This window comes from Arachis ipaensis, chromosome B6, assembly GCF_059453495.1.
Source record: "Arachis ipaensis isolate K30076 ecotype BB chromosome B6, ASM5945349v1, whole genome shotgun sequence".
NCBI classification, from domain to species: Eukaryota; Viridiplantae; Streptophyta; class Magnoliopsida; order Fabales; family Fabaceae; genus Arachis; species Arachis ipaensis.
The window spans coordinates 105,599,697-105,625,380 of NC_142441.1; the positions used below are offsets into that span (position 1 = coordinate 105,599,697).

The window sequence follows — 25,684 nt, forward strand, 5'->3', positions numbered from 1 at the left end:
TAAGAAAATCTATCTTAAAACTCTCCCAAGCATTCAATAACACAAACTAAAGAAAACAATCATAAATATGAAATATTGCATTAAATAAGAAATTCAATCTAACATGGAGTTCATAAATCAAATTGGGAAAATAAACAAACCAACAAGAGAAATAGATAAACTAAAGTTCTAGAACTAATAAGAGTAGAAGAAAACTAAATTAAAGTAAAATAGAAATCTCAAATTGAAAAATAGCTAAACCTAAGAATCCTAAAACCTAAGAGAGAGGAGAGAGCCTCTCTCTCTCTCTAGAAACTACATCTAAAATATAAAATTATGTGAATGAATGTTGTGTGAATGAATGAATGTGATTCCCCCACTCTGCAGCTTCTAATCTGTGTTTTTCGGACTTAAAACTGGGCCAAAAACAGCCCAGAAATCGCCCCCAGCGCTTTCTGAAATTTCTGCACGTGGCGCATATGCATACGCGTCATTTGATGAAATTCCTTGTCACGCATACGCGTCAGTCACGCGTACGCGTCAGTCACGCGTACGCGTCGCTTGTCTTCTGCGCTAGTCTCGCGTACGCGTCAGGTACGCGCACGCGTCGCTGCCAGCTTCCTAAAACTTCATCTTCTTGCGTTCCTTCCACTTTTGCATGTTTCCTTTCTATCCTCTAAGCCATTCCTGCCCTATAGAGCTTGAAAACACTTAACACACAGATCACGGCATCGAATGGTAATAAAGGGTATTAAAAATTGACAGTTTAAAGGCCCAGGAAACATGTTTTCAACTATATCACAGAATTAGGAAGGATTTGTAAAATCATGTAAATTGTATGAATAAGTGTGCAAAGACTTGATAAAAACCACTCAATTGAGCACAAGATAAACCATAAAATAGTGGTTTATCATCCTTCTAAACAATCCACAATCAAAATATACATAACTCATTATTCCTCAAGCTATCATCATCATAATTCATTATCATCATCAATCATCAAAATCATCAATCATCAACTCATTCTCAAGATAACTTCACATTTTCATCAAGGTTACTGATGCCAAGGCATTTTGGCCAGTTTCACTGACCTTTTCTTTACTGTTATTAGGGTAGTTTCATGCATTTTCTTAGGAAATAAGCTAGTTTTGGGTAGATATTCACTTACACCTGGATTCAAGCATACATTGTGCATTTTACATGATTTCATGAGGATTTTGCATGAGTTTAGTGATAAATTGTATGCTGCATTTCCCATGACTTGGACTAGAACTTTGATGCACTCTACTGCCTGATTTCAGGACCAAAGGAAGCAAGGAATGGGAGTTAACTTGCAAAGTTAATGAGAAAAGTGACTGCCAATAACGCTCTCAAAGCCATCATTACCCACGTTAAGAGTCACGTTAACTAAGTTAACGTGAACTCTAATGTGAAGAAAGGAATTTGGGCCAACGTTAATGACACTTAACATTTTCACTAACGTTGGCCAATGCTCACAAGTGGCCACGTTAGAGTCCACGTTAACTTAGTTAACGTGGCCTCTAACGTTAAAAGGGGGAAAGGAAGCAAACGTTAGTGACATTTAACATTGTCACTAACGTTGCCCTAAGTGCATAAAGCCACGTTAACTCCCACGTTAACTTGGTTAACGTGGGAGCTAACGTGAAGAGGCAAGGGTGGTCGACAGCGTTAGTGACACCCAACATTGTCACTAACGTTGGAAGCAACCACACAACCCCAAGGAGCCACGTTAACTTCCACGTTAACTTAGTTAACGTGGAGGCTAACGTGAGAGAAGAAGGTGATGGCCAACGTTAGTGACACTCAACATTGTCATTAACGTTGGAAGGAGCCACACAAGCCACTATGAGCCACGCTAACTCCCACGTTAACTTAGTTAACGTGGAAGCTAACGTGGATGAGTAAAAGATGAGCCAACGTTAGTGACACTCAACATTGTCACTAACGTTGGGATGGCTAAGCAATGCCACGTTAAAGAGCCACGTTAACTAAGTTAACGTGGGCTCTAACGTGAGGCATGAGGGCATATTGGAACGTTAGTGACAATGTTGAGTGTCACTAACGTTCTCGAAGGATAGCAAGCCCACGTTAACTAAGTTAACGTGGGTTTTAACGTAGGAGCAATGGGGGCTTTTCAACGTTATTGGGAAAGTTAAGTCCCAATAATGTGTGCGAAGGACCTAGAGGCAACGTTAGTGGCAACGTTTGTGCCACTAACATTGAAGTTAACGTGGCTTTTACTTAGGAACGTTAGTGAGAAAGTTGATTGTCACTAACATTCTCGAACTCATATTTTCACTAAACGTTAACACCCCTAACGCCCTGAGCTAAAGTCTCTGCCCACTTCACACTTTCTCTCTGCAAGTAAAGCCAAGCCCAAATGAACTACTTCCTGTATTTACTTTCTCTGCACTTCTAGTTTTCATTATGTATTCTCCATCTTTGTTTTCATTTTCCAGAGCTATGAACAACTAAACCCCTTTCATTGGGTTAGGGAGCTCTGTTATAATTTGATGATCAATACTAATTTTCATTATTCTTCTTCTATCTTTTCTCTTGATTTTACTTGAAAGCTTTCGATCTTCATCCAATTGGGTAGTTATCTTGGAAAAGAAACTATTCATACTTGGATCTCTTCTGAACCTTGGAAGAGGAATGAAGAGATCAAGCTAGAAATGCTTTCTCATGCTGGACCAAATTGGGTTTGGATGGATACGTGACTATAATCCTCTCAATGCTTGATTTGGGAAATGCATGTGGTATAATCAGTGACCATACTTCATCTCTTCTCATGAGCAATTGACCAAGAAATTGGCTATTGATCAAGATTTGAGAGATTGAATTACAAGAAATTGTAATTCAATCACTTAAGATTGCCAAGGAGATCAATGAGTGTATTGATTGAGGAAGAGATGTAAATGAAATTGATCCGGAGAATGCAACATCTCCTAAGCCCAATGAACTCCCCATTTCTGATCTTACCCATTCTCTTTAATTTCTGTCATTTACATTTATGAGCAATTCCCCCATTCCCATTTAAGATTCTGCAATTTACTTTCTGCCATTTACTTTTCCGCCATTTAAATTTCTGCAATTCTCAACTCTATTTTCTGATTCGCTCAACTAGAACATTCCTCTAATTAAAGTTGCTTGATCAATCAATCCTTGTTGGATTCAACCTCACTCTATTGTGAGTTTTTACTTGACGACAAATTTGGTACGCTTGCCGAAGGAAATTTGTTATGAGACAAGTTTTCCGTGCATCAAGTTTATGGCGCTGTTGCCGGGGATTGATTGTGCATCAACAATGATTAGATTGGAGGATAACTAGATTGAGCATTTTATTTTTGTTTGATTTAAATTTCTGTTTGAGTTATTTACTTCCTAATTTAGTCAATTTCTTCCCTCCCCCCTACTTTTTTTTTATTTACAATTCATCTCACTAACCCATTAACTGTTTGATATATTGCATCACTCACACTAACAGTAATTCTGACAGATATACCTTCTTCACCTATTCTCTTTGCTTGTACTTGTTGGTTGTATGACAGGGAGAAGAAGCGGGGCTTCAACTTCCTTTGATTCTGAACCTGAGAGAACCTTCCTTAGACTAAGGAGGGAGGCAAGAGACAAACGTGTAGTTGGCGCTGAAGAAGAGGAGGAACACTTTGAGGAATACTTTGAACCAAACATGGAAGAAAACATGAAAAACCATCATGAAGAAGAGGCTCACAACCATGGCAGAAGAGGTCGAGCAAATCATACTGGGGAGGATAGAAGAGTTTTAGGCTCTTATATCAATCCAAACCCAGGAAACTATGGAAGTAGCATTCAAAAGCCAACCATCCATGCCAATAATTTTGAACTGAAGCCACAGCTCATCACCCTTGTGCAGAACAACTGTTCGTTCGGAGAAAGTGTCCAAGAGGACCCAAATCAACATTTAACCACCTTCCTGAGAATATGTGACACAGTGAAGTCTAATGGTGTTCATCCTGACGCCTATAGACTGCTCTTATTTCCATTCTCACTCAGGGATAAGGCAGCCAAGTGGCTAGAATCTTTCCCAAGGGAAAGCTTGACAACTTGGGAAGACGTGGTGAACAAATTCTTAGCAAGATTTTACCCTCTTCAACGAATCAATAGGTTGAGAGCTGAGGTCCAAACTTTTAGACAACAAGATGGTGAGACTCTATATGAAGCATGGGAGAGGTTTAAAAACCTAACAAGGAGGTGCCCACCAGATATGTTCAATGAATGGGTGCAGCTGCACATTTTCTATGAAGGGCTCTCTTATGAGTCAAAGAAGGCCATAGACCATTCATCCGGAGGATCTTTGAACAAGAAGAAGACTATTGAGGAAGCCATAGATGTTATTGAAACAGTAGCAGAGAACGACTACTTCTATACTTCCGAAAGAGGGAATACAAGAGGAGTAATGGAGCTAAACAATGTAGATGCTCTGCTGGCCCAAAATAAGCTCATTACCCAGCAATTGGCTGACCTCACCAAGAAGATGGAGAGGAACCAAGTAGCAGCAATCTCCACTTCATCAACAACCCGAGAAGGAGTGAATGAAGAAGCAGAGGGTAGCCAGGAGCAAGCCAACTACATTGGGAATTCACCAAGGCAAAACCATGATCCATACTCCAAGACCTACAACCTTGGATGGAGGAATCACCCAAACTTTGGGTGGGAAAATCAACAAGACCAAAGCCGTGATCAAAGACGCCCAAATCCAAACGATGCAGCCTCCCAACACTTCACATCTAGACCATATCAACACCCCCATAACAATACCTCTCCACATTCATATCAAGGCCAGAACAACCCTCCTCAGCCTGACTTATCATCACTTGATGAAAGAATCTCAAGGATTAAAAATCTACTTGAAGGCATATACAAGGATATCCAGGACATTAAAGCATTCAGAGAGGAAGTGCAGTCAAATATGCAGAATCAGGATGCTGCCATCAAGAAACTTGAGACACAAATTGGCTATTTATTCAAGCAAATTCCCAGCCACAACCTTCGCAGTAAAAATAACTCAACCAAAAGGGAGGAGTGTCAGGCTATCACCCTTCGGAGTAGAAAGGAACTGAAGGAAAACCCCCAGAAACCACAAGAAGAGAACTCAAATAAAGAGGAAGAAGAGCAGGACGAAGCTCTAGTTCCGAATTTGAGTTCACAAAAAGGGGAAGGAGTGCTGAAATCAGACATCCCAAGAGTTCCATACCCTCAGCAACTAAAGAAGAAGGGAGATGACAATCAGTTTTCGAGATTTTTGGAAATCTTCAAGAAGCTGCAAATCAACATACCCTTTGCTGAAGCAATAGAACAAATGGCACTCCACGCCAAGTTCTTGAAGGAGCTCATGACTAAGAAAAGAACTTGGAAGAACAACGAGACTGTGATACTAACAGAAGAATGTAGTGCTATCATTCAGCACAAACTACCCCAGAAATTGAAGGATCCTGGGAGTTTTCAGATCCCTTGCATTATAGGGGAAATCACAGTGGAGAAAGCCCTTTGTGACTTAGGAGCCAGCATCAACTTGATGTCAGTAGCTATGATGAGGAAGATGAAGATAGAGGAGGCTAAACCAACAAAAATGGCCCTACAATTGGCAGACAGATCGTTCAAGTTCCCGCATGGCATCGTAGAAGATTTGCTGGTGAAAGTGGGAGATTTTATCTTCCCAGCAGACTCTGTAGTGCTGGACATGCAGGAAGAAGCCAAGGCTTCCATCATCCTGGGAAGGCCATTCTTGGCCACTGCTGGAGCTGTCATTGATGTCCAAAAAGGTGATCTTACCTTAAGACTACACAATGAAAAGATGACATTCAATGTGTTCAAGGCCATGAGTTACCCACCAGAACAATTAGGGGAATGCATGAGGTTAGATGTACTTGAGGAGGAAGTGTAAGAAAATTTTGAAGAAGAAGAACCTGAAGAACCTGAGAGATTTGTAGATGAGGAATCTGAATCAAGTGAAGAGGTTGCAACAGCAGAGATTCATATACAAGGTGCACCAAAGGAAGAAAACGAAAAGTCAGAAGCACCCAAACTTGAACTTAAAGCATTGCCACCCTCTCTCAAATATGCGTACTTAGGGGAAGATGAAAATTACCCAGTAATTATAAGCTCATGCCTCAGCCAAGATCAAGAGGATGAACTGCTCAAAGTACTGCGAAAACACAAAGATGCTATTGGTTGGACTCTTGCTGACTTGAAGGGGATAAGTTCAGCCATATGTATGCACAAAATACTGCTGGAAGAAGATGCCAAACCATCCATTCAGTCCCAAAGGAGGTTGAACCCAATCATGAAGGAAGTGGTACAGAAGGAAGTTATGAAGTTATGGCAGGGAGGGGTAATATACCCCATCTCATACAGCCCCTGGGTCAGCCCCGTACATGTCGTGCCTAAAAAGGGAGGAATCACCATGGTTCCCAATGAAAAGAACGAATTAATTCCTACAAGGACAGTCACAGGATGGCGGATGTGCATAGACTACAGAAAGCTCAATGAGGCTACACGAAAAGATCATTTCCCCCTTCCATTCATGGATCAGATATTGGAAAGACTTACAGGGCACGCATATTATTGTTTTCTCGACGGTTATTCAGGATATAACCAAATAGTGGTTGATCCCAGAGATCAAGAGAAAACCTCATTCACTTGCCCATATGGAGTGTTTGCCTACAGGCGCATGCCATTTGGGCTATGTAATGCACCTGCAACTTTCCAACGCTGCATGCTTTCTATCTTTTCAGATATGATAGAAAAATTCATTGAAGTTTTTATGGATGATTTCTCGGTATTCGGAGATTCCTTTCCTAGTTGCCTACATCACCTTGCCTTGGTATTGAAAAGGTGTCAAGAGACCAATTTGGTTTTGAACTGGGAAAAATGTCATTTTATGGTGACAGGAGGAATAGTCCTTGGTCACAAAGTTTCTAACCAAGGTATTGAGGTTGACAGAGCTAAAGTAGAGCTTATTGAAAAACTGCCTCCACCCAGTGATGTGAAGGCAATTAGGAGCTTTTTAGGGCATGCGGGTTTTTACAGAAGGTTTATTAAAGATTTTTCAAAAATAGCCAAGCCCTTAAGCAATCTCCTTGTATCTGATGCACCATTTATCTTTGACGAAACATGCATGTTAGCATTCCAAAACTTGAAAATGAGGTTGTCCTCTGCTCCTATCATTTCCCTACCTGATTGGAGCCTACCTTTTGAATTGATGTGTGATGCATCTGATGTTGCGATCGGGGCAGTGCTAGGACAGAGGAGAAATAACTTAGTCCATGTGATATACTATGCTAGCAAAGTCCTTAATGATACTCAAAGAAATTATACCACTACTGAAAAGGAGTTGCTAGCAATAGTCTTTGCATTTGACAAGTTTAGATCATACCTAATTGGTGCTAAAGTGATTGTTTTTACAGATCACACAGCACTCAAATATTTGTTTGCCAAGCAAGAATCAAAACCAAGACTAATAAGATGGATCTTATTGTTACAGGAATTCAATATTGAAATCAGAGACAAGAAAGGAGTAGAAAACAAGGTAGCAGATCACCTATCCAGGATCCCTCATGATAAAGGTGGAGCACATGATACAAATGTGAACGAGCTCTTCCCGGATGAGCAGTTGATGACAGTTCACAAAGCACCATGGTTCGCAGACATTGCCAACTTCAAGGCATCTGGAGCATTACCTCCAGAGATAAATAAACATCAAAAAAGGAAGCTCATGAATAATGCAAAATACTTTGTCTGGGATGAGCCATATCTCTTCAAGAAGTGTTCAGATGGGATCCTTAGAAGATGTGTTTCAAAAGAAGAAGGACGAGAGGTCCTATGGAACTGCCACGGCTCATGTTATGGAGGACACTTTGGAGGAGACAGAACTGCAGCAAAAGTGTTACAAAGCGGATTCTTTTGGCCTACCCTTTCCAAAGATGCAAAAGAACTGGTAAGGAGCTGCAATGAATGCCAAAGATCTGGAAACTTGCCCAAAAGAAATGAGATACCACAGAATTTCATCTTGGAACTGGAACTGTTTGATGTGTGGGGAATTGATTTCATGGGACCATTCCCAACCTCATATGCAAACAATTACATTTTGGTGGCAGTAGATTACGTCTCCAAGTGGGTAGAGGCTATTGCAACCCCAACAAATGATAACAAGGTTGTCATGAACTTCCTTAGGAAGAATATTTTTAGCCGGTTTGGAGTCCCACGAGCACTCATCAGTGATGGAGGGAGCCATTTTTGTAAAAAACCACTAGAAGCTCTTCTCCTACGATATGGGGTAAAACACAAGGTAGCTACACCATATCATCCCCAAACAAGTAGACAAACTGAGATATCCAACAGAGAGCTAAAGAGGATTCTAGAAAAGACTGTTGGTGCATCAAGAAAGGATTGGTCGAAGAAGCTGGATTATGCTCTTTGGGCATACAGAACAGCATTCAAAACACCACTGGGGATGTCCCCTTATCAACTGGTTTATGGGAAAGCTTGTCACTTACCACTGGAGCTGGAGCACAAGGCTCTCTGGGCTATCAAGATACTAAACTTTGACAACATTGCTGCGGGTGCAAAGAGGATCTTGCAGCTGCAAGAGATGGAGGAATTCAGGTCACAAGCCTATGAAAACACTAAGATGTATAAAGAGAAGGCAAAGAGAAGACATGACCTGCATCTTGCACCTAGGAGTTTGGAAAGGGGCAACGAGTACTCCTCTACAATTCCAAATTGAGATTATTCCCAGGAAAACTCAAATCAAGGTGGTCTGGACCTTTTCTTGTCACAAGAGTTTCGCCTTATGGACATATCGAAATCATGGATGAAGGCTCTGAAAGGACTTTACAGTGAATGGACAAAGACTCAAGCATTACCTGGGCAACATGGGGGAACACCCCAAAGTAAATTACCACCTCAAGTAAAGAAGGAACCGTCGAGCTAGCGACGATAAAAGAGCGCTCTGTTGGGAGGCAACCCAACCTCAGGTAGTTTCCTTTTCATCTATATTTCAATAAGGATCACAAGTTGTTTCCCCTAATATTGCGAGGAGCTAAGTTTGGTGTTCCACACCAAAACAAGTCAAGAGTGAAAGTGTGATTCTAAGTTTGGTGTTCCACCAAAGACATTAGAATTACACCCCACTCCCAAAACACATTGCTAGCTCCAACCAATCAAGGGAAACCACTTAGATGTAGTTAGACTTTAGTAATAATTGTTATATTAACAACAAGATATGAGGTTCTCTGCATATATGCAATGTTTTGTACTGGGCAAGGAACTAAGTTTGGTGTTCGCACACCAAAGTAAGTTCAACAGCCACAAGCACACATACAAGCTAACTATGTCTCAAGTGCTTTGGGAACAAGCAACTTCCAATAACTCTACAGGAATCTTATGAGGAAATAGTGCATATTCACCCAAGGAAGTGAAATAGCAAGGACTAGGATGATGACAAAGAAAGAGAGCAACTAGAAATCATCACCCGAAGGTTGTATTGTCACTTAATTCCATTATACTCAGAATTGTTGAAAATTGGAAGTCCGAATGCACTTTTGATTAATAGATACTCGTAGTTGGAACCTTTTTCAATTCTGTCTTTTAAGTTTTTGGTGTTGAAGAAAGTCTCTGTGTGCTAGTCTTTATGTTACTACACCATCTCCTTACTTAATTGTATGTTTGTCCCTTTAAATCAAATGAAAAGAGAATGATTGTTTACAAAAGACCAGAGAGGAGTTCATACTATGGAATAAGTTCATGAGTTTTTGGTGGGATCATAAGTTAGCTAAGTTGGTTCAACCATAAGGTGGGAAGACAACTATCTGTCATGAATACTATACTTGAGACACACCCCATGAGACTAGATAAATAAGAAGATCCTAATAAGAAAAAAGGGAAAGAGCAATCAAGTTGAGGAATAAAAGAAAAAGACTAAGCAATAAGGCTAGGTACCAATGGTTTTAAATCTTGAGGCATGTGTCTGTGGTGTTCCTGTGTGAGGGATCTACTTGGATGAATAAGCTCTTAGGGGTGCCTTATCACTTGGTAACTTAGGTTAACTAACTCGGGATTATCAGCTGAAAGTCCACTATCAAGAGTAACCCTCACAACAGAACATTTAGTAACCCAAAGAGGTGCTGGACACTAAGGCATCAAGAAAAGAAAATGAATAAACTATATGCCTGTGGTGTGTATGTATGAGGGAAAGACTTGAGGGAGTAAGTCCTTAGGGGTGTCTCAACACCTAGCACCTTGAACCAACTGGTTCGGGAGTGTTGGCTGAAAGCTTATCTTAAAGAGTTGCCCCCTTACAGAACACTTAGCCTAAGAACACAAATAAGCCCTGAAATAACAACAAAAGGATCAATAAATAAAAGTTTCATGGGATGCAATCATAGTGAGTATTCTAGGACATGATAAAGGTCTGAAAGCCAGGAATGAACCTAAGTTGCTATGCATGAAACTACCATAAAACCAGGGACATGACTTCCACAAGAATGACTCATTTCTCTTGGTATCCCATTCATCATTCTCTTGTTCCAGTACTTGCTTAGGGACAAGCAAGCTTTAAGTTTGGTGTTGTGATGCCAGGGCATTTTGGCCAGTTTCACTGACCTTTTCTTTATTGTTTTTAGGGTAGTTTCATGTATTTTCTTAGGAAATAAGCTAGTTTTGGGTAGATATTCACTTACACCTGGATTCAAGAATACATTGTGCATTTTACATGATTTCATGAGGATTTTGCATGAGTTTAGTGACAAATTGTATGCTGCATTTCCCATGACTTGGACTAGAACTTTGATGCACTCTATTGCCTGATTTCAGGACCAAAGGAAGCAAGGAATGGGAGGTAACTTGCAAAGTTAATTAGAAAAGTGACTGCCAATAATGCTCTCAAAGCCATCATTACCCACGTTAAGAGTCACGTTAACTAAGTTAACGTGAAATCTAATGTGAAGAAGGGAATTTGGGCCAACGTTAGTGACACTTAACATTTTCACTAACGTTGGCCAATGCTCACAAGTGGCCACGTTAGAGTCCACGTTAACTTAGTTAACGTGGCCTCTAACGTTAAAAGGGGGAAAGGAAGCAAACGTTAGTGACATTTAACATTGTCACTAACGTTTCCCTAAGTGCACAATGCCACGTTAACTCCCACGTTAACTTGGTTAACGTGGGAGCTAACGTGAAGAGGCAAGGGTGGTCGACAACGTTAGTGACACCCAACATTGTCACTAATGTTGGAAGCAACCACACAACCCCAAGGAGCCACGTTAACTTCCACGTTAACTTAGTTAACGTGGAGGCTAACGTGAGAGAAGAAGGTGATGGCCAACGTTAGTGACACTCAACATTGTCATTAACGTTGGAAGGAGCCACACAAGCCACTATGAGCCACGTTAACTCCCACGTTAACTTAGTTAACGTGGAAGCTAACGTGGATGAGTAAAAGATGAGCCAACGTTAGTGACACTCAACATTGTCACTAACGTTGGGATGACTAAGCAATGCCACGTTAAAGAGCCACGTTAACTAAGTTAACGTGGGCTCTAACGTGAGGCATGGGGGCATATTGGAATATTAGTGACAATGTTGAGTGTCACTAACGTTCTCGAAGGATGGCAAGCCCACGTTAAAGAGCCACGTTAACTAAGTTAACGTGGGTTTTAACGTAGGAGCAATGGGGGCTTTTCAACGTTATTGGGAAAGTTAAGTCCCAATAACGTGTGCGAAGGACCCAGAGGCAACGTTAGTGGCAACGTTTGTGCCACTAACGATGAAGTTAACGTGGCTTTTACTTAGGAACGTTAGTGAGAAAGTTGATTGTCACTAACGTTCTCGAACTCATATTTTCACTAAACGTTAACACCCCTAACGCTCTGAGCTAAAGTCTCTGCCCACTTCACACTTTCTCTCTGCAAGTAAAGCCATGCCCAAATGAACAAAAGAACTGCTTCAAACTCAAGATCCAAAGGCCCAAGACTTGAAGAGCTAACTAGAAGATGAGAAGAGTAGTATATATAGGAGTAGCTTTGAATTATTTTGGAGAGTCCCGGGGAGTTGGAAAATAGCATAGAACTACTTCCTGTATTTACTTTCTCTGCACTTCTAGTTTTCATTATGTATTCTCCATCTTTGTTTTCATTTTCCAGAGCTATGAACAACTAAACCCCTTTCATTGGGTTAGGGAGCTCTGTTATAATTTGATGGATCAATACTAATTTTCATTATTCTTCTTCTATCTTTTCTCTTGATTTTACTTGAAAGCTTTCGATCTTCATCCAATTGGGTAGTTATCTTGGAAAAGAAACTATTCATACTTGGATCTCTTCTGAACCTTGGAAGAGGAATGAAGAGATCAAGCTAGAAATGCTTTCTCATGCTGGACCAAATTGGGTTTGGATGGATACGTGACTATAATCCTCTCAATGCTTGATTTGGGAAATGCATGTGGTATAATCAGTGACCATACTTCATCTCTTCTTATGAGCAATTGACCAAGGAATTGGCTATTGATCAAGATTTGAGAGATTGAATTACAAGAAATTGTAATTCAATCACTTAAGATTGCCAAGGAGATCAATGAGTGCATTGATTGAGGAAGAGATGTAAATGAAATTGATCCGGAGAATGCAACATCTCCTAAGCCCAATGAACTCCCCATTTCTAATCTTACCCATTCTCTTTAATTTCTGTCATTTACATTTATGAGCAATTCCCCCATTCCCATTTAAGATTCTGCAATTTACTTTCTGCCATTTACTTTCTCGCCATTTAAATTTCTGCAATTCTCAACTCTATTTTCTGATTCGCTCAACTAGAACATTCCTCTAATTAAAGTTGCTTGATCAATCAATCCTTGTGGGATTCGACCTCACTCTATTGTGTGTTTTTACTTGACGACAAATTCAGTACACTTGCCGAATGAAATTTGTTATGAGACAAGTTTTCCGTGCATCAGTTACTAACCCTTACATACTCACATAATTCTACTTATCCTATGGTTATCTAGCCTACATTTTCACGTGACATTATATATTATCTACGAGAAACCAAGATCATACCTTGGCCGATTCCTCCCTAAGCCAAAGACACCTCAAATTTTACCATTCCTCAAGCTCCAAAGCTCCAGCTCCTCACCAAACGCGAACTCCTAGCCTCCAAGATTCAAATTCATGCTTCTAAGGCCATCAATTTGATCCCAAAGATATAATTTAGTCTAATACCAAACAATATCACTCAAAATTAATAGAGGGTTTATAATTATCAATTATTCACAAGAGTTAGTGGTTTTCCACCTTACCCCCGATTGTTTGGGACAAGACCCGGCAAGTTTCAAAAGGTAATTCAATCCTATAACACCAAAATCACATAATCTCCCAAAATCAAAGCCCAAATTTTTGAAATTACAAGAAAGAATACTGAGTAAGAAATAGCAAGGTAATTACCATTTTGTTTGGTGAGTTTTGTAGAGCTCGACGTGATGGTTTCATGGCCGCAAATGGTGCGATGATCGGAGCTCAAAATCGAAAGATAAGTGGATTTGAATTTGGAGCTAGGGTTTGAGGTTTCTTCTCTTCCCTTTCGGCGTGCCTCCATGGAAATGAGGAAGGAAGATGGCTAAGTTTGGTGCTTTATATGTTGGGTCTTAGGCCTGATCCAACTGGTTCGGCTCATTGGCCCGGTTTTAGGCTAAAACTTTTAGAATTAGTGTCGAAATTCATATTTTTAATATTTTTACCTCTTTAGATTAATAAAATTTAGTTTTCTAATTTTTTTTATTAATAATTAATTTATTGGCTAATTATTTATTAATTACTCGGGGTTTACATCCTATCCACCTAAATAAGAATTTTGTCCTCAAAATTCGCATTCAGTTACCTGAAAACAAGTGTGGATAGTCCTTTCTCATTTCGGATTCGAGTTCCTAAGTGTGTTATTCAATTCCAGCCCGACTCCAAGCAAGTTTTACTAGTGCCACTTTCTTTCCGCGCAACTGTTTAATACTAGTATCATCAATTCGAACCGAAGTTGCCTGAAGCGTCAAATTCTCTTTCAATTGAACTGATTTAGGTTCTAAAATGTGGCTGGCATCAGAAGTGTACTTCCGAAGTTGCGACACGTGAAATACGTCGTGCAAGTTCGAAAGATGTGGCGGTTGAGCTATCCAATATGCTATTGATCCAATTCTCTTTAGAATCTGAAACAGACCGATATAACGAGAATTCAATTTCTTTGCTTTGATCGCACTATCCACTCCTATTGTTGGAGTAACCCTTAGGAATACATGATCTCCCTCATCGAATTCTAAAGGTTTCTGTCTCTGCTCGGCGTAGCTTTTCTAGCATTTTTTAGTAGTAAGCAATCTATCTCGGATTTTCTTAATCTATTCTGTGGTTTCAGCTACTAACTCAGGCCCCAATAAACTTGATTCTCTGTCTTCATACCAACACAATAGAGATTGTCACTTTCTTCCATACAGAGCCTCATACGAAGCCAATTTGATGCTCGCATGGTAACTGTTGTTGTACGCAAACTCCAATAGCGGCATATACCGATCCCAACTGGCCAGTTAATCCAGCACACAAGCCCTCAACATATCTTCTAGGGTTTGTATCGTCCTCTCTGATTAACCATCTGTTTGAGGATGGTACACCATACTTAAACTTAATTGAGTTCCAAATGCTTTCTGGAAAGCTCTCCAGAATCTCGAAGTGAAACGAGGATCTCTATCAGAGATTATGGTGGTCGGTCCACCATGCAGTCTTACAATCTCCTTAATGTACAAGCGTGCTAGCTCCTCTAAAGTATAATTCATCTGGATGGACAAAAAGTGAGCTGACTTCGTCAACCGATCCACAATCACCCAAACTTCATCAAATCCAGCCTGAGTCCTTGGCAATCTTGACACGAAATCCATTGCGATACTTTGCCACTTCCATTGTAGAATTTCCAAAGGTTGTAGGGTTTTGGACGGTTTTTGATACTTAATTTTTACTTTCTGTCAGGTTAAACACTTTGAAACTACAATGCTACATCGTTCTTCCTTCCCGGCCACCAGAACTTCTTCGTTAGATCATGATACTTTTTGGTACTTCTTGGATGAATCGAGAACTTACTCCGATTAGCTTCTATTAACACATCTTGTCTCAAATCTTAAACTTTTGTATATAGATCCTTTCTTTCTACCTCTGATGAGCGGATATTTTATACACTTTTTGGTACTATTTTCTTAGTGTTTTTAGTATATTTTGTTAGGTTTTATTATGTTTTAGTAGTTTTTAGTGCAAAAATTACTTTTTGGATGCTACTTTGAGTTTTTGTGGTTTTCTATGATTTTAGGTGATTTTTGGGTGAATTTGGTAAGTTTTGGCAAAGTCTGATTCAAAGGCACAGAAAGGATAGCAGATGCTGTTAGATCCTGACCTCTGTGCATTCGAACGAGCGTTTCTGGAGCTACAGAGGTCCAATTGATGCGCTCTCAACAGGGTTGGAAGGCTAACTTCTAGACTTTACAGAAATATATAATAGTCTATACTTTTATTTAGAAAGGACTACCCAAAACGGGCGTTGAACGCCCAACTTACACCCTTTCTGGCGTTCAACGCCCAAGAAGGACCAACCCTCTAAGTTGAACGCCCAAACTGGCATTTAACGCTAGCCAGGGAGCAGAAAATGCCCAGAACTTGATTTGAACGCCAGACATCAGCCCAAACACTCACCAACTGGGCCCCAAAGTGGATTTTAGCACTTCTTAGCTTATTTTATTTCCCTTTTGTAATTTTTAATAAAAAACAATATCTTTTAGGTTTAGTCTTAGAGTTTTCATTATAAATAAGGAACTTCCTTCCTCCTGAGGACTATGCCTCCCAGGAGGGGAGAAGCATAGACACATTACTTTCTCTGTATTTTCTGTACAGCATGAGTAACTAAACCTCCTAGGTTAAGGTTAGGAGCTCTTCAAATTCCAATGGATTAATGCAATTACTTTTCTACTTCAATCGATGTTTGATTCTATTCTATAATCTATTGTCGTTCTTCATCCTTATGAATTTGGGGTGGAACGAAAGTATGACCCCTGTTCTACATGAGTTCTTTACGAGTCCTGACCCGGATAGTATTGAGCTATAGCTTGAGAGTGCATCTCGTTAGTCAGGGGTAATTGCTAAGCTCAAGAGAACCAGAAGAGTAAAGAGGGATGGTAGAATTTATGAAATGTAACCTATCTATATGAATGCAACTAAATGCAAAATTCTTTTTATCTACTTAGTTAAAAGTAAATAAACCTTCCAAAAATAAATATGAACTGAATCTCACTAATTCAAATCATAAAATGAAGTACACATAGACTTGCAAGAAGAAAGCTCGTGAAAGCCGGGAACAAAGAATCGAGCATCAAACCCTCACCGGAAGTATGCACACTCTAATCACTCAAGTGTTTAAGGCTGGATTCTCTCAATTCTCTACTAACCTTGCTTTCTAAGGCTTGCTCTTCTTCTACCAATCAACAAAAATTTAATGCACAAATACACATATCAAGAGGTCTTTTAAGGGTTGTAATGGGATTAGGGTCAAGGTAGGGTTGTATTTGGTCAAGTGGATTAAAATCTGAATCCTTGATTCACCTAAACTTTCTACCTAACTTAAGACAATCCATGTAATCAACATACAAAATCTAACTACCCATTAACTATGTTTTCCACATCTTCATGCATCCCAATTTTGAGTACAGTACATGATGCACGGAAAACTTGTCTCTCAAAAAATCTCCCTTCGGCAAGTATACCGAATTATCGTCAAGTTATAACTCACAAAAGAGTGAGGTCGAATCCCACAGAGATTAATGGATTAAGTAATCAATGATTAATTGATTATCCTAGTTAGACGAATCAAATTGGAGTGATAAGAAACAAGGAAATATAAATGGCATAAAAGTAAAGAAAGCAATAAAGTGCAGAAAAGTAAAATGGCAAGAAAAGTAAATGTAAGAACTAAAAATAAAATGAACATTGGGATCAAGAGATATTGCAATCCTCCGGATCAAGTTCATTCTAATCTCTTCCTCAATCAATGCATTCATTGATCTCCTTGGCAATCTTAAGTGATCGAATTACAATTCCTTGTAATTCGATCTCTCAAATCTTGATCAATAGCCAATTCCTTGGTCAATTGCTCATGAGAAGAGATGAAGTATGGTCACTGATTATACCACATGCATTTCCCAAATCAAGTGTTGGAGGATTATAGTCACATATCCATCCACACCCAATTTGGTCCAGCATGAGAAAGCATTTCTAGCATGATCTCTTCATTCCTCTTTCAAGGTTCAGAAGAAATCCAAGGATGAATAGTTTCTTTTCCAAGATAACTATCCAATTGGATGAAGATCGAAAGCTCTCTATTAAAATCAAGAGGAAAGAAAGAAGAAGAAGAATAAGAACTACACTTAATCCATTGAATCACAATAGATCTCTCTAACCCAATGTAAAGAGTTAGTTGATCATTGCTCTACAAAAATAGAAAAGAAAGAAAGTGAAGAAAAGTAAAGATGAAGATTCAAACTGAAATTGAAAATTCAACATTCATAAATGAAAATTACAACTAAAAGAAAGAGAAGAAAAAGTGTGTGAGGGGAGGGAGTCCGAAGACCCCTCTTCAATCCCCCATTCCAGAATTTTCAGCCTCCCCTTTCCAAGATGGCTTGAATGTAAAACCTAAGGCCTTTATATAGGCTCTTCTAAATTACAAAATGAAATTAAAAGCAAATAACAATTAAATGAAAATTCCTATTCTAGATGCTTCTTGTGGCCTTGATTGGTTGACAATTGTGGGCTTGCTTGCTTGAGCTTTGAAGTAGACTTGAGAGAGAAGTGAGTTAAGTTGAGGTCCAGGTGCTAAAGTTAGTGCTAAAGTTAGCCACACTAATGCTACAAGTGTGGCGTTAGTGCTAAAGTTATTGTGGCTAACGTCGCACTTGCTGCCCAGTTGGTGTTTTTAGAGCTTAAAAGATGCCTCTTGTTTGTGCTCCAATTTTATGCTCACTATAGTGTATTATATATCGTTGGAAAGCTCTAAATGTCAGCTTTCAAACGCAACTAGAATCACCTCAATTGGACCTCTGTAGCTCAAGTTATGCTCCTCTGAAGTGGACATGGTCGCTGGCATAGTTGCTAGCGTTAATGAAAAACTTGAGTGCCAATAACGCTAGCGATCAGGGCTTTAATATTGCCAGTTTCTGAAGCTCAAACTTAGTGTACACCCCATACTATTATATATTATTGGAAAGTCCTGGATGTCTACTTTCCAATGCCTTTAAAAGCGCATCATTTGGAGCTCTACAACTCGAGTTACACTTCTTGGAAGGTGAAGAGGTCAGCTGGCCTTACAACAGGTTGATACCATGTTCATCTTTGCACTTTTGGGCAGGTTTTCTCCCTCAAATTTAGTGTCAACCATATAGTTCCACATATGCTTGGAAAGCTCTAGAATCCTACTTTCCAATGCCACTAGAATCACCTTATTTAGAGCTTTGTGGCTCAAGTTATGCGTGTTTGAAGAAGGCATGGTCAGGCTGCCAGGTGGGACTTTTGCCCACGTTAACTACCACGTTAACTAAGTTAACATAGGAGTTAACGTGGCTCATAGTGGCTTGTGTGGGCTCATTCCAACGTTAGTGACAATGTTGGGTGTCACTAACGTTGGCGATTGGTGCACAAAATTGTGATCTCTGGTAATGGCTTCTTAGGCCAGATACTCTGATCTAGTTTTACAGTCTGTCACAACTTCGATACAACTAACCAGCAAGTGCACTGGGTCGTCCAAGTAATACCTTACGTGAGTAAGGGTCGAATCCCACGGAGATTGTTGGTATGAAGCAAGCTATGGTCACCTTGTAAATCTCAGTTAGGCGGATATAAAATGATAAAGGTGTTTTCGAATATTATATAATAAAATAGGGATAGAGATACTTATGTAAATCATTGGTAGGGATTTCAGATAAGCGAATGGAGATGCTTTTCGTTCCTCTGAACCTCTGCTTTCCTGCCATCTTCATCCAATCAGTCTTACTCCTTTCCATGGCTGGCTTTATGCAAGGGCATCACCGTTGTCAGTGGCTACATCCCCTCCTCTCAGTGAATAATATGCTCACGCACCCTGTCACGGCACAGCTATTCATCTGTCGGTTCTCGATCATGCTGGAATAGGATTCACCCTCCTTTTGCGTCTGTCACTAACGCCCAGCACTCGCGAGTTTGAAGCTCGTCACAGTCATTCAATCATTGAATCCTACTCGGAATACCACAGACAAGGTTTAGACTTTCCGGATTCTCTTGAATGCCGCCATCATTCTAGCTTACGCCACGAAGATTCTGGTTAGGAGATCTAAGAGATACTCATTCTAGCTTAATTCATGTAGAACAGAAGTGTTTGTCAGGCACGCGTTCATAAGGGAGAAGGATGATGAGCGTCACACATAATCATCACCTTCATCACGTTCTTGGGTGCGAATGGATATCTTAGAAGAGAAATAAGAAGAATTGAATAGAAAACAGTAGTACTTTGCATTAATCTTTGAGGAACAGCAGAGCTCCACACCTTAATCTATGGAGTGTAGAAACTCTACCGTATGAAAATACATAAGTGAAGGTCCAGGCATGGCCGAGATGGCCAGCCCCCAAAATGTGATCAAAGGATCATAAGGTAATCCAAAGATGCCTAATACAATAGTAAGAGGTCCTATTTATAATAAACTAGCTACTAGGGTTTACATGAGTAAGTATTTGATGTATAAATCCACTTCCGGGGCCCACTTGGTGTGTGTTTGGGCTGAGCTTAAGTGTTGCACGTGCAGAGGCCATTTGTGGAGTTGAACGCCAGTTTCTGTGCCAGTTTGGGCGTTCAACTCTGGTTTTGGATCCTTTTCTGGCGCTGGACGCCAGATTTGGGCAGAAGGCTGGCGTTGAACGCCAGTTTACGTCGTCAATTCTTGGCCAAAGTATGGACTATTATATATTGCTGGAAAGCCCTGGATGTCTACTTTCCAACGCAATTAGAAGCGCGCCATTTCAAGTTCTGTAGCTCCAGAAAATCTACTTTGAGTGCAGGGAGGTCAGAATCCAACAGCATCAGCAGTCCTTTTTCAACCTCTGAATCTGATTTCTGCTCAAGTCCCTCAATTTCAGCCAGAGAATACCTGAATCACAGAAAAACACACAAACTCATAGTAAAGTCCAGAAATGTGAATTTAACATAAAAACTAATGAAAACATCCCTAAAAGTAACTAGATCCTACTAAAAACATACTAAAAACAGTGTCAAAAAGCGTATAAATTATCCGCTCATCACAACACCAAACTTAAATTGTTGCTTGTCCCCAAGCAACTGAAAATCAAATAGGATAAAAAGAAGAGAATATACTATAAATTCCAAACTATCAATGAAACAGAGCTTCAATCATATGAGCGGGACTCATAGCTTTTTGCCTCTTGAATAGTTTTGGCATCTCACTTTATCCATTGAGGTTCAGAATGATTGGCATCTATAGGAACTCAGAGTTCAGATAGTGTTATTGATTCTCCTAGTTCAGTATGATGATTCTTGAACACAGCTTCTTTATGAGTCTTGGCCGTGGCCCTAAGCACTTTGTTTTCCAGTATTACCACCGGATACATAAATGCCACAGACACATAATTGGGTGAACCTTTTCAGATTGTGACTCAGCTTTGCTAAAGTCCCCAATTAGAGGTGTCCAGGGTTCTTAAGCACACTCTTTTTTTGCTTTGGACCTTGACTTTAACCGCTCAGTCTCAAGTTTTCACTTGACACCTACACGCCACAAGCACATGGTTAGGGACAGCTTAGTTTAGCCGCTTAGACCAGGATTTTATTCTTTTAGGCCCTCCTATCCACTGATGCTCAAAGCCTTGGGATCCTTTTTAATTGCCCTTGCCTTTTGGTTTAAGGGTTATTGGCTTTTTGCTTGCTTTTTCTTTTTCTTTCTATTTTTTTTTCTATATTTTTTTTTCGCCCTTTTTTTTTCTGCAAGCTTTGTTCTTTGCTGCTTTTTCTTGCTTCAAGAATCATTTTTATGATTTTTCAGATTATCAAATAACATGTCTCCTAGTCATCATTCTTTCAAGAGCCAACATATTTAACATTCTTAAACAACAACTTCAAAAGACATATGCACTGTTCAAGCATACATTCAGAAAACAAGAAGCATTGTCACCACATCAATATAATTAAACTAAGTTCAGGGATAAATTCGAAACTCATGTACTTCTTGTTCTTTTGAATTAAAACATTTTTCATTTAAGAGAGGTGATGGATTCATAGGACATTCATATCTTTAAGACAAAGTTACTAACTACTAATGATCATGTAATGAAGGCACAAACATAGATAAGCACATAACATAGAAAACGAAAAACAGAGAAAGTAAGAACAAGGAATGAATCCACCTTAGTGATGTCCTTGAGCACTTCTATGTCTCTTCCTTGTCTTTGCTGCTCCTCCTTCATTGCTTTTAGATCTTCTCTGATTTCATGAAGGATGATGGAGTGCTCTTGATGTTCCACCCTTAGTTGCTTCCAATAATTGTGTGGAAGAAAATGTATCCCCTGAGGTATCTCAGGGATCTCTTGATTTGCAGTCAAATGTTCTACCACTGAGCTATAGACCCTTGATGGAAGCTTTTGTCTTCCCTTTCCTCTTTCTGGAGGTTTCTCTGGCCTTAGGTGCCATCAATGGTTATGGAAAAAACAAAAAAGCTATGCTTTTACCACACCAAACTTAGAATGTTGCTCGCCCTCGAGCAAAAGAAGAAAGAATGAAGAAGATATGGAGGAGATGGATGGAAGTGTGTATTCGGCCATATGGGTGGGATTGGGTGGGAGAGATGTTGAATTTTGAAGGTAGTGGGTGTATGGATGTGAGTGGTAGATGGATAACAGAAGGGATGATCATGAATGGAAAGAGAGATGATGAGGTAGGTGGGGATCCTGTGGGGTCCACAGATCTTGAGGTGATCCTGTGGGGTTCACAGATCCTGAGGTGTCAAGGCATTTACATCCCTGCACCAATTTAGGCATGTAAAATGCCCTTGCACACAACTCTGGGCGTTCAGCGCCAGGTTGGTGCCCATTTTGGGCGTTCAACGCCCCTTTGCTGCCATTTCTGGCGTTGAACGCCAGAACCATGCTTGTTCTGGGCGTTCAGCGCCAGGATGCTCCCATTCTGGGCGTTCAGCGCCAGAACTATGCTCTGTTCTGGCGTTTGAACGCCAGACAGATGCTCCTCCAGGGTGTGATTTTTCTTCTGCTGTTTTTGATTCCGTTTTCAATTTTTATATTTATTTTGTGACTCCACATGATCATGACCCTAAGAAAACATGAAAAACAATAAAAATAAGAATTAGATAAACATTGGGTTGCCTCCCAACAAGCGCTTCTTTAATGTCAATAGCTTGACAGTGGGCTCTCATGGAGCCTCACAGATGTGCAGAGCTTTGTTGAGACTCTCCAACACCAAACTTAGAGTTTGGATATGGGAGTTCAATACCAAACTTAGAGTTTGGTTGTGGCCTCCCAACACCAAACTTAGAGTTTGACTGTGGGGGCTCTGGTTGACTCTGCTTTGAGAGAAGCTTTTCAAGCTTCCTCTCCATGGTTGCAGAGGGAGATCCTTGAGTTTTGAATACAAGGGAGTTCTCATTCCATTGAAGGACTATTTCACCTCTGTCAACATTAATCACAGCTCTTGCTGTGGCCAGGAAAGGTCTTCCTAGGATGATGGATTCATCCTCTTCCTTTCCAGTATCCAGGACTATGAAATCAGTAGGTATGTAAAGGCCCTCAACCTTTACTAATACATCTTCTACTTGTCCATAAGCCTGTCTTCTTGAGCTGTCTGCCATCTCTAGTGAGATTTTAGCAGCTTGCACCCCATAGATTCCCAGTTTCTCTATTACAGAGAGGGGCATGAGGTTTATACCTGAACCAAGGTCACACAGAGCTTTAAAGATCATGGTGCCTATGGTACAGGGTATTATGAACTTTCCAGGATCCTGTCTCTTCTGAGGCAATGTCAGTTGATCCAGATTACTTAGTTCATTGATGAACAAGGGAGGTTCAACTTCCCAAGTATCAATGCCAAATAATTTGGCATTCAGCTTCATGATTGCACCAAGAAACTTGGCAGTTTGCTCTTCAGTAACATCCTCATTCTCTTCAGAAGAGAAATACTCATCAGAGCTCATGAAGGGCATAAGGAGGTTCCTCAGAGGGAAGCTCCTTATTGGTCACTGGACGTCCCAGGAGGTCTTCCTCCTTGGGATTCACGTCCTCTCCTCTCCTCACAGGTTCGGCCATGGCACTTATGTCAATGGCCTTGCACTCTCCTTTTGGGTTCTCTTCTGTATTGCTTGGGAGAGTACTAGGAGGGATTTCAGTGATCCTTTTACTCAGCTGGCCCACTTGTGCTTCCAGATTTCTAATGGAAGACCTTGTTTCATTCATGAAACTTACAGTGGCCTTAGATAGATCAGAGACTAGATTTGCTAAATTAGAAGCATTTTGTTCAGAGTTCTCTGTCTGTTGCTGAGTTGATGATGGAAAAGGCTTGCTATTGCTAAACCTGTTTCTTCCACCATTATTAAAGCCTTGTTGGGGCTTTTGATCCTTCCATGAGAAATTTGGATGATTTCTCCATGTTGAGTTATAGGTGTTTCCATAAGGTTCACCTAAGTAATTTACCTCTGCTATTGCAGGGTTCTCAGGATCATAGGCTTCTTCTTCAGGAGAAGCCTCTTGAGTACTGTTGGATGCAGCTTGCATTCCATGCAGACTCTGAGAGATCATATTGACTTGCTGAGTCAATATTTTATTCTGAGCCAATATGGCTTTCAGAGTATCAACTTCAAGAACTCCCTTCTTCATAGGCGTCCTATTACTCACAGGATTCCTTTCAGAAGTGTACATGAACTGGTTATTAGCAACCATGTCAATGAGTTCTTGAGCTTCTGCAGGCGTTTTCTTTAGGTGAATGGATCCACCTGCAGAAGTGTCCAGTGACATCTTTGATAGCTGATATAAACCATCATAGAATATATCCAGGATGGTCCATTCTGAAAGCATGTCAGAAGGACACTTTTTGGTCAACTGTTTGTATCTTTCCCAAGCTTCATAGAGGGATTCACCTTCTTTCTGTTTGAAGGTTTGAACATCAGCTCTAAGCTTGCTCAGCTTTTGAAGAGGAAAGTACTTGGCTAAGAAAGCCGTGACCAGCTTATCCCAAGAGTTCAGGCTATCTTTAGGTTGAGAATCCAACCATAATCTAGCTCTGTCTCTTACAGCAAAAGGAAAAAGCATGAGTCTGTAGACTTCAGGATCTACTCCATTAGTCTTAACAGTATCACATATCTGCAAGAATTCAGTTAAGAACTGAAAAGGATCTTCAGATGGAAGTCCATGAAACTTGCAGTTCTGCTGCATTAGAGAAACTAATTGAGGTTTAAGCTCAAAGTTGTTTGCTCCAATGGCAGGAATGGAGATGCTTCTTCCATGTAAATTGGAATTAGGTGCAGTAAAGTCACCAAGCATCTTCCTTACATTATTATTATTTTCGGCTGCCATCTCCTCTGCCTGTTTGAAAATTTCTGAAAGGTTATCTCTGGATTGTTGTATTTTAGCTTCTCTTAATTTTCTCTTCAGAGTCCTTTCAGGTTCTGGATCTGCTTCCACAATAATGTTCTTGTCCTTGCTCCTGCTCATATGACAAAGAAGAAGACACAGAAAAATAATAATAATAATAGAGATCCTTTATACCACAGTATAGGGATCCCTTTGTGAGTGGAAGAAAAGAGGGGGAGACAAAGAATGTGATGTAAAGGAGGAAACACAACTGTACGAATGGAAGAGATGTGAGATGAGATGTTAGGATATGAATGAATAAATAGAATGAGATGGGAGAGGGGGAATTTTCGAAAATATTTTTGAAAAAGAGTTAGTGATTTTTGAAAATAGTTTTTGGAAAATGTTAGTAATTTTCGAAAATTTTTGAAATAAAAAATAAAAATAAAAATAATTAGTTAATTAAAAAGAAATTTTTGAAAAAGGGGGAGATATTTTCGAAAATTAGAGAGAGAGAGTTAGTTAGGTAGTTTTGAAAAAGTTAAGAAACAAACAAAAAGTTAGTTAGTTAGTTGAAACAAATTTTGAAAAGATAAGAAGTTAGGAAGTTAGAAAAGATATTTTGAAAAGATATTTTTAAAAAAAAGATAAGATAAGAAGATATTTTTGAAAAGATATGATTGAAGTTAGTTTTGAAAAAGATTTGATTTTTAAAATCTCAATTAATGACTTGATTCATAAGAAATCACAAGATATGATTCTAGAACTTAAAGTTTGAATCTTTCTTAACAAGCAAGTAACAAACTTCAAATTTTTGAATCAAAACATTAATTGATTATGTTATTTTCGAAAATTTGGTATAAAAATAAGAAAAAGATTTTTGAAATTTTCGAAAATAACTAAAAATTTTGAAAAAGATTTGATTTTTGAAAAAGATTTTGAAAAAGATAAGATTTTCAAATTGAAAATTTGATTTGACTCATGAGAACAATTTGATTTTTAAAATTTTTTTTGAAAAAGTCAAT

General features: G+C 39.6%; 1 protein-coding gene and 2 non-coding genes across 3 annotated transcripts; 1 reads left to right on the forward strand and 2 right to left on the reverse strand.

The window, feature by feature from the left end:
• Positions 1-4,144: 4,144 nt before the first annotated feature.
• LOC148562165 (small nucleolar RNA R71) lies at positions 4,145-4,251 on the reverse strand. The gene has a single exon (XR_015887985.1). It is a non-coding gene; the product is annotated as a small nucleolar RNA R71 (small nucleolar RNA).
• A 9,715-nt stretch (positions 4,252-13,966) lies between these two features.
• On the reverse strand, positions 13,967-14,950 carry LOC107647075 (uncharacterized). Its single transcript, XM_016351199.1, has 2 exons — positions 14,897-14,950; positions 13,967-14,371 (listed from the first exon to the last, which is right to left on the reverse strand). The coding sequence occupies exons 1-2, from the start codon at positions 14,948-14,950 to the stop codon at positions 13,967-13,969; spliced, it is 459 nt and encodes a 152-aa protein (XP_016206685.1).
• Positions 14,951-24,158: 9,208 nt separating this feature from the next.
• On the forward strand, positions 24,159-24,266 carry LOC148562166 (small nucleolar RNA R71). Its single transcript, XR_015887015.1, has one exon. It is a non-coding gene; the product is annotated as a small nucleolar RNA R71 (small nucleolar RNA).
• Positions 24,267-25,684: the final 1,418 nt, after the last annotated feature.

Excerpts from the sequence above, each read along its gene's own strand:
- LOC107647075 (XM_016351199.1), bottom strand. The coding sequence starts at position 14,950 with ATGGATTTCGTGTCAAGATTGCCAAGGACTCAGGCTGGATTTGATGAA. Across the intron at positions 14,372-14,896 it reads CTGGATTTGATGAAGTTTGG|AAAAGCTACGCCGAGCAGAG; the intron begins GTGATTGTGGAT and ends AAAAAATGCTAG.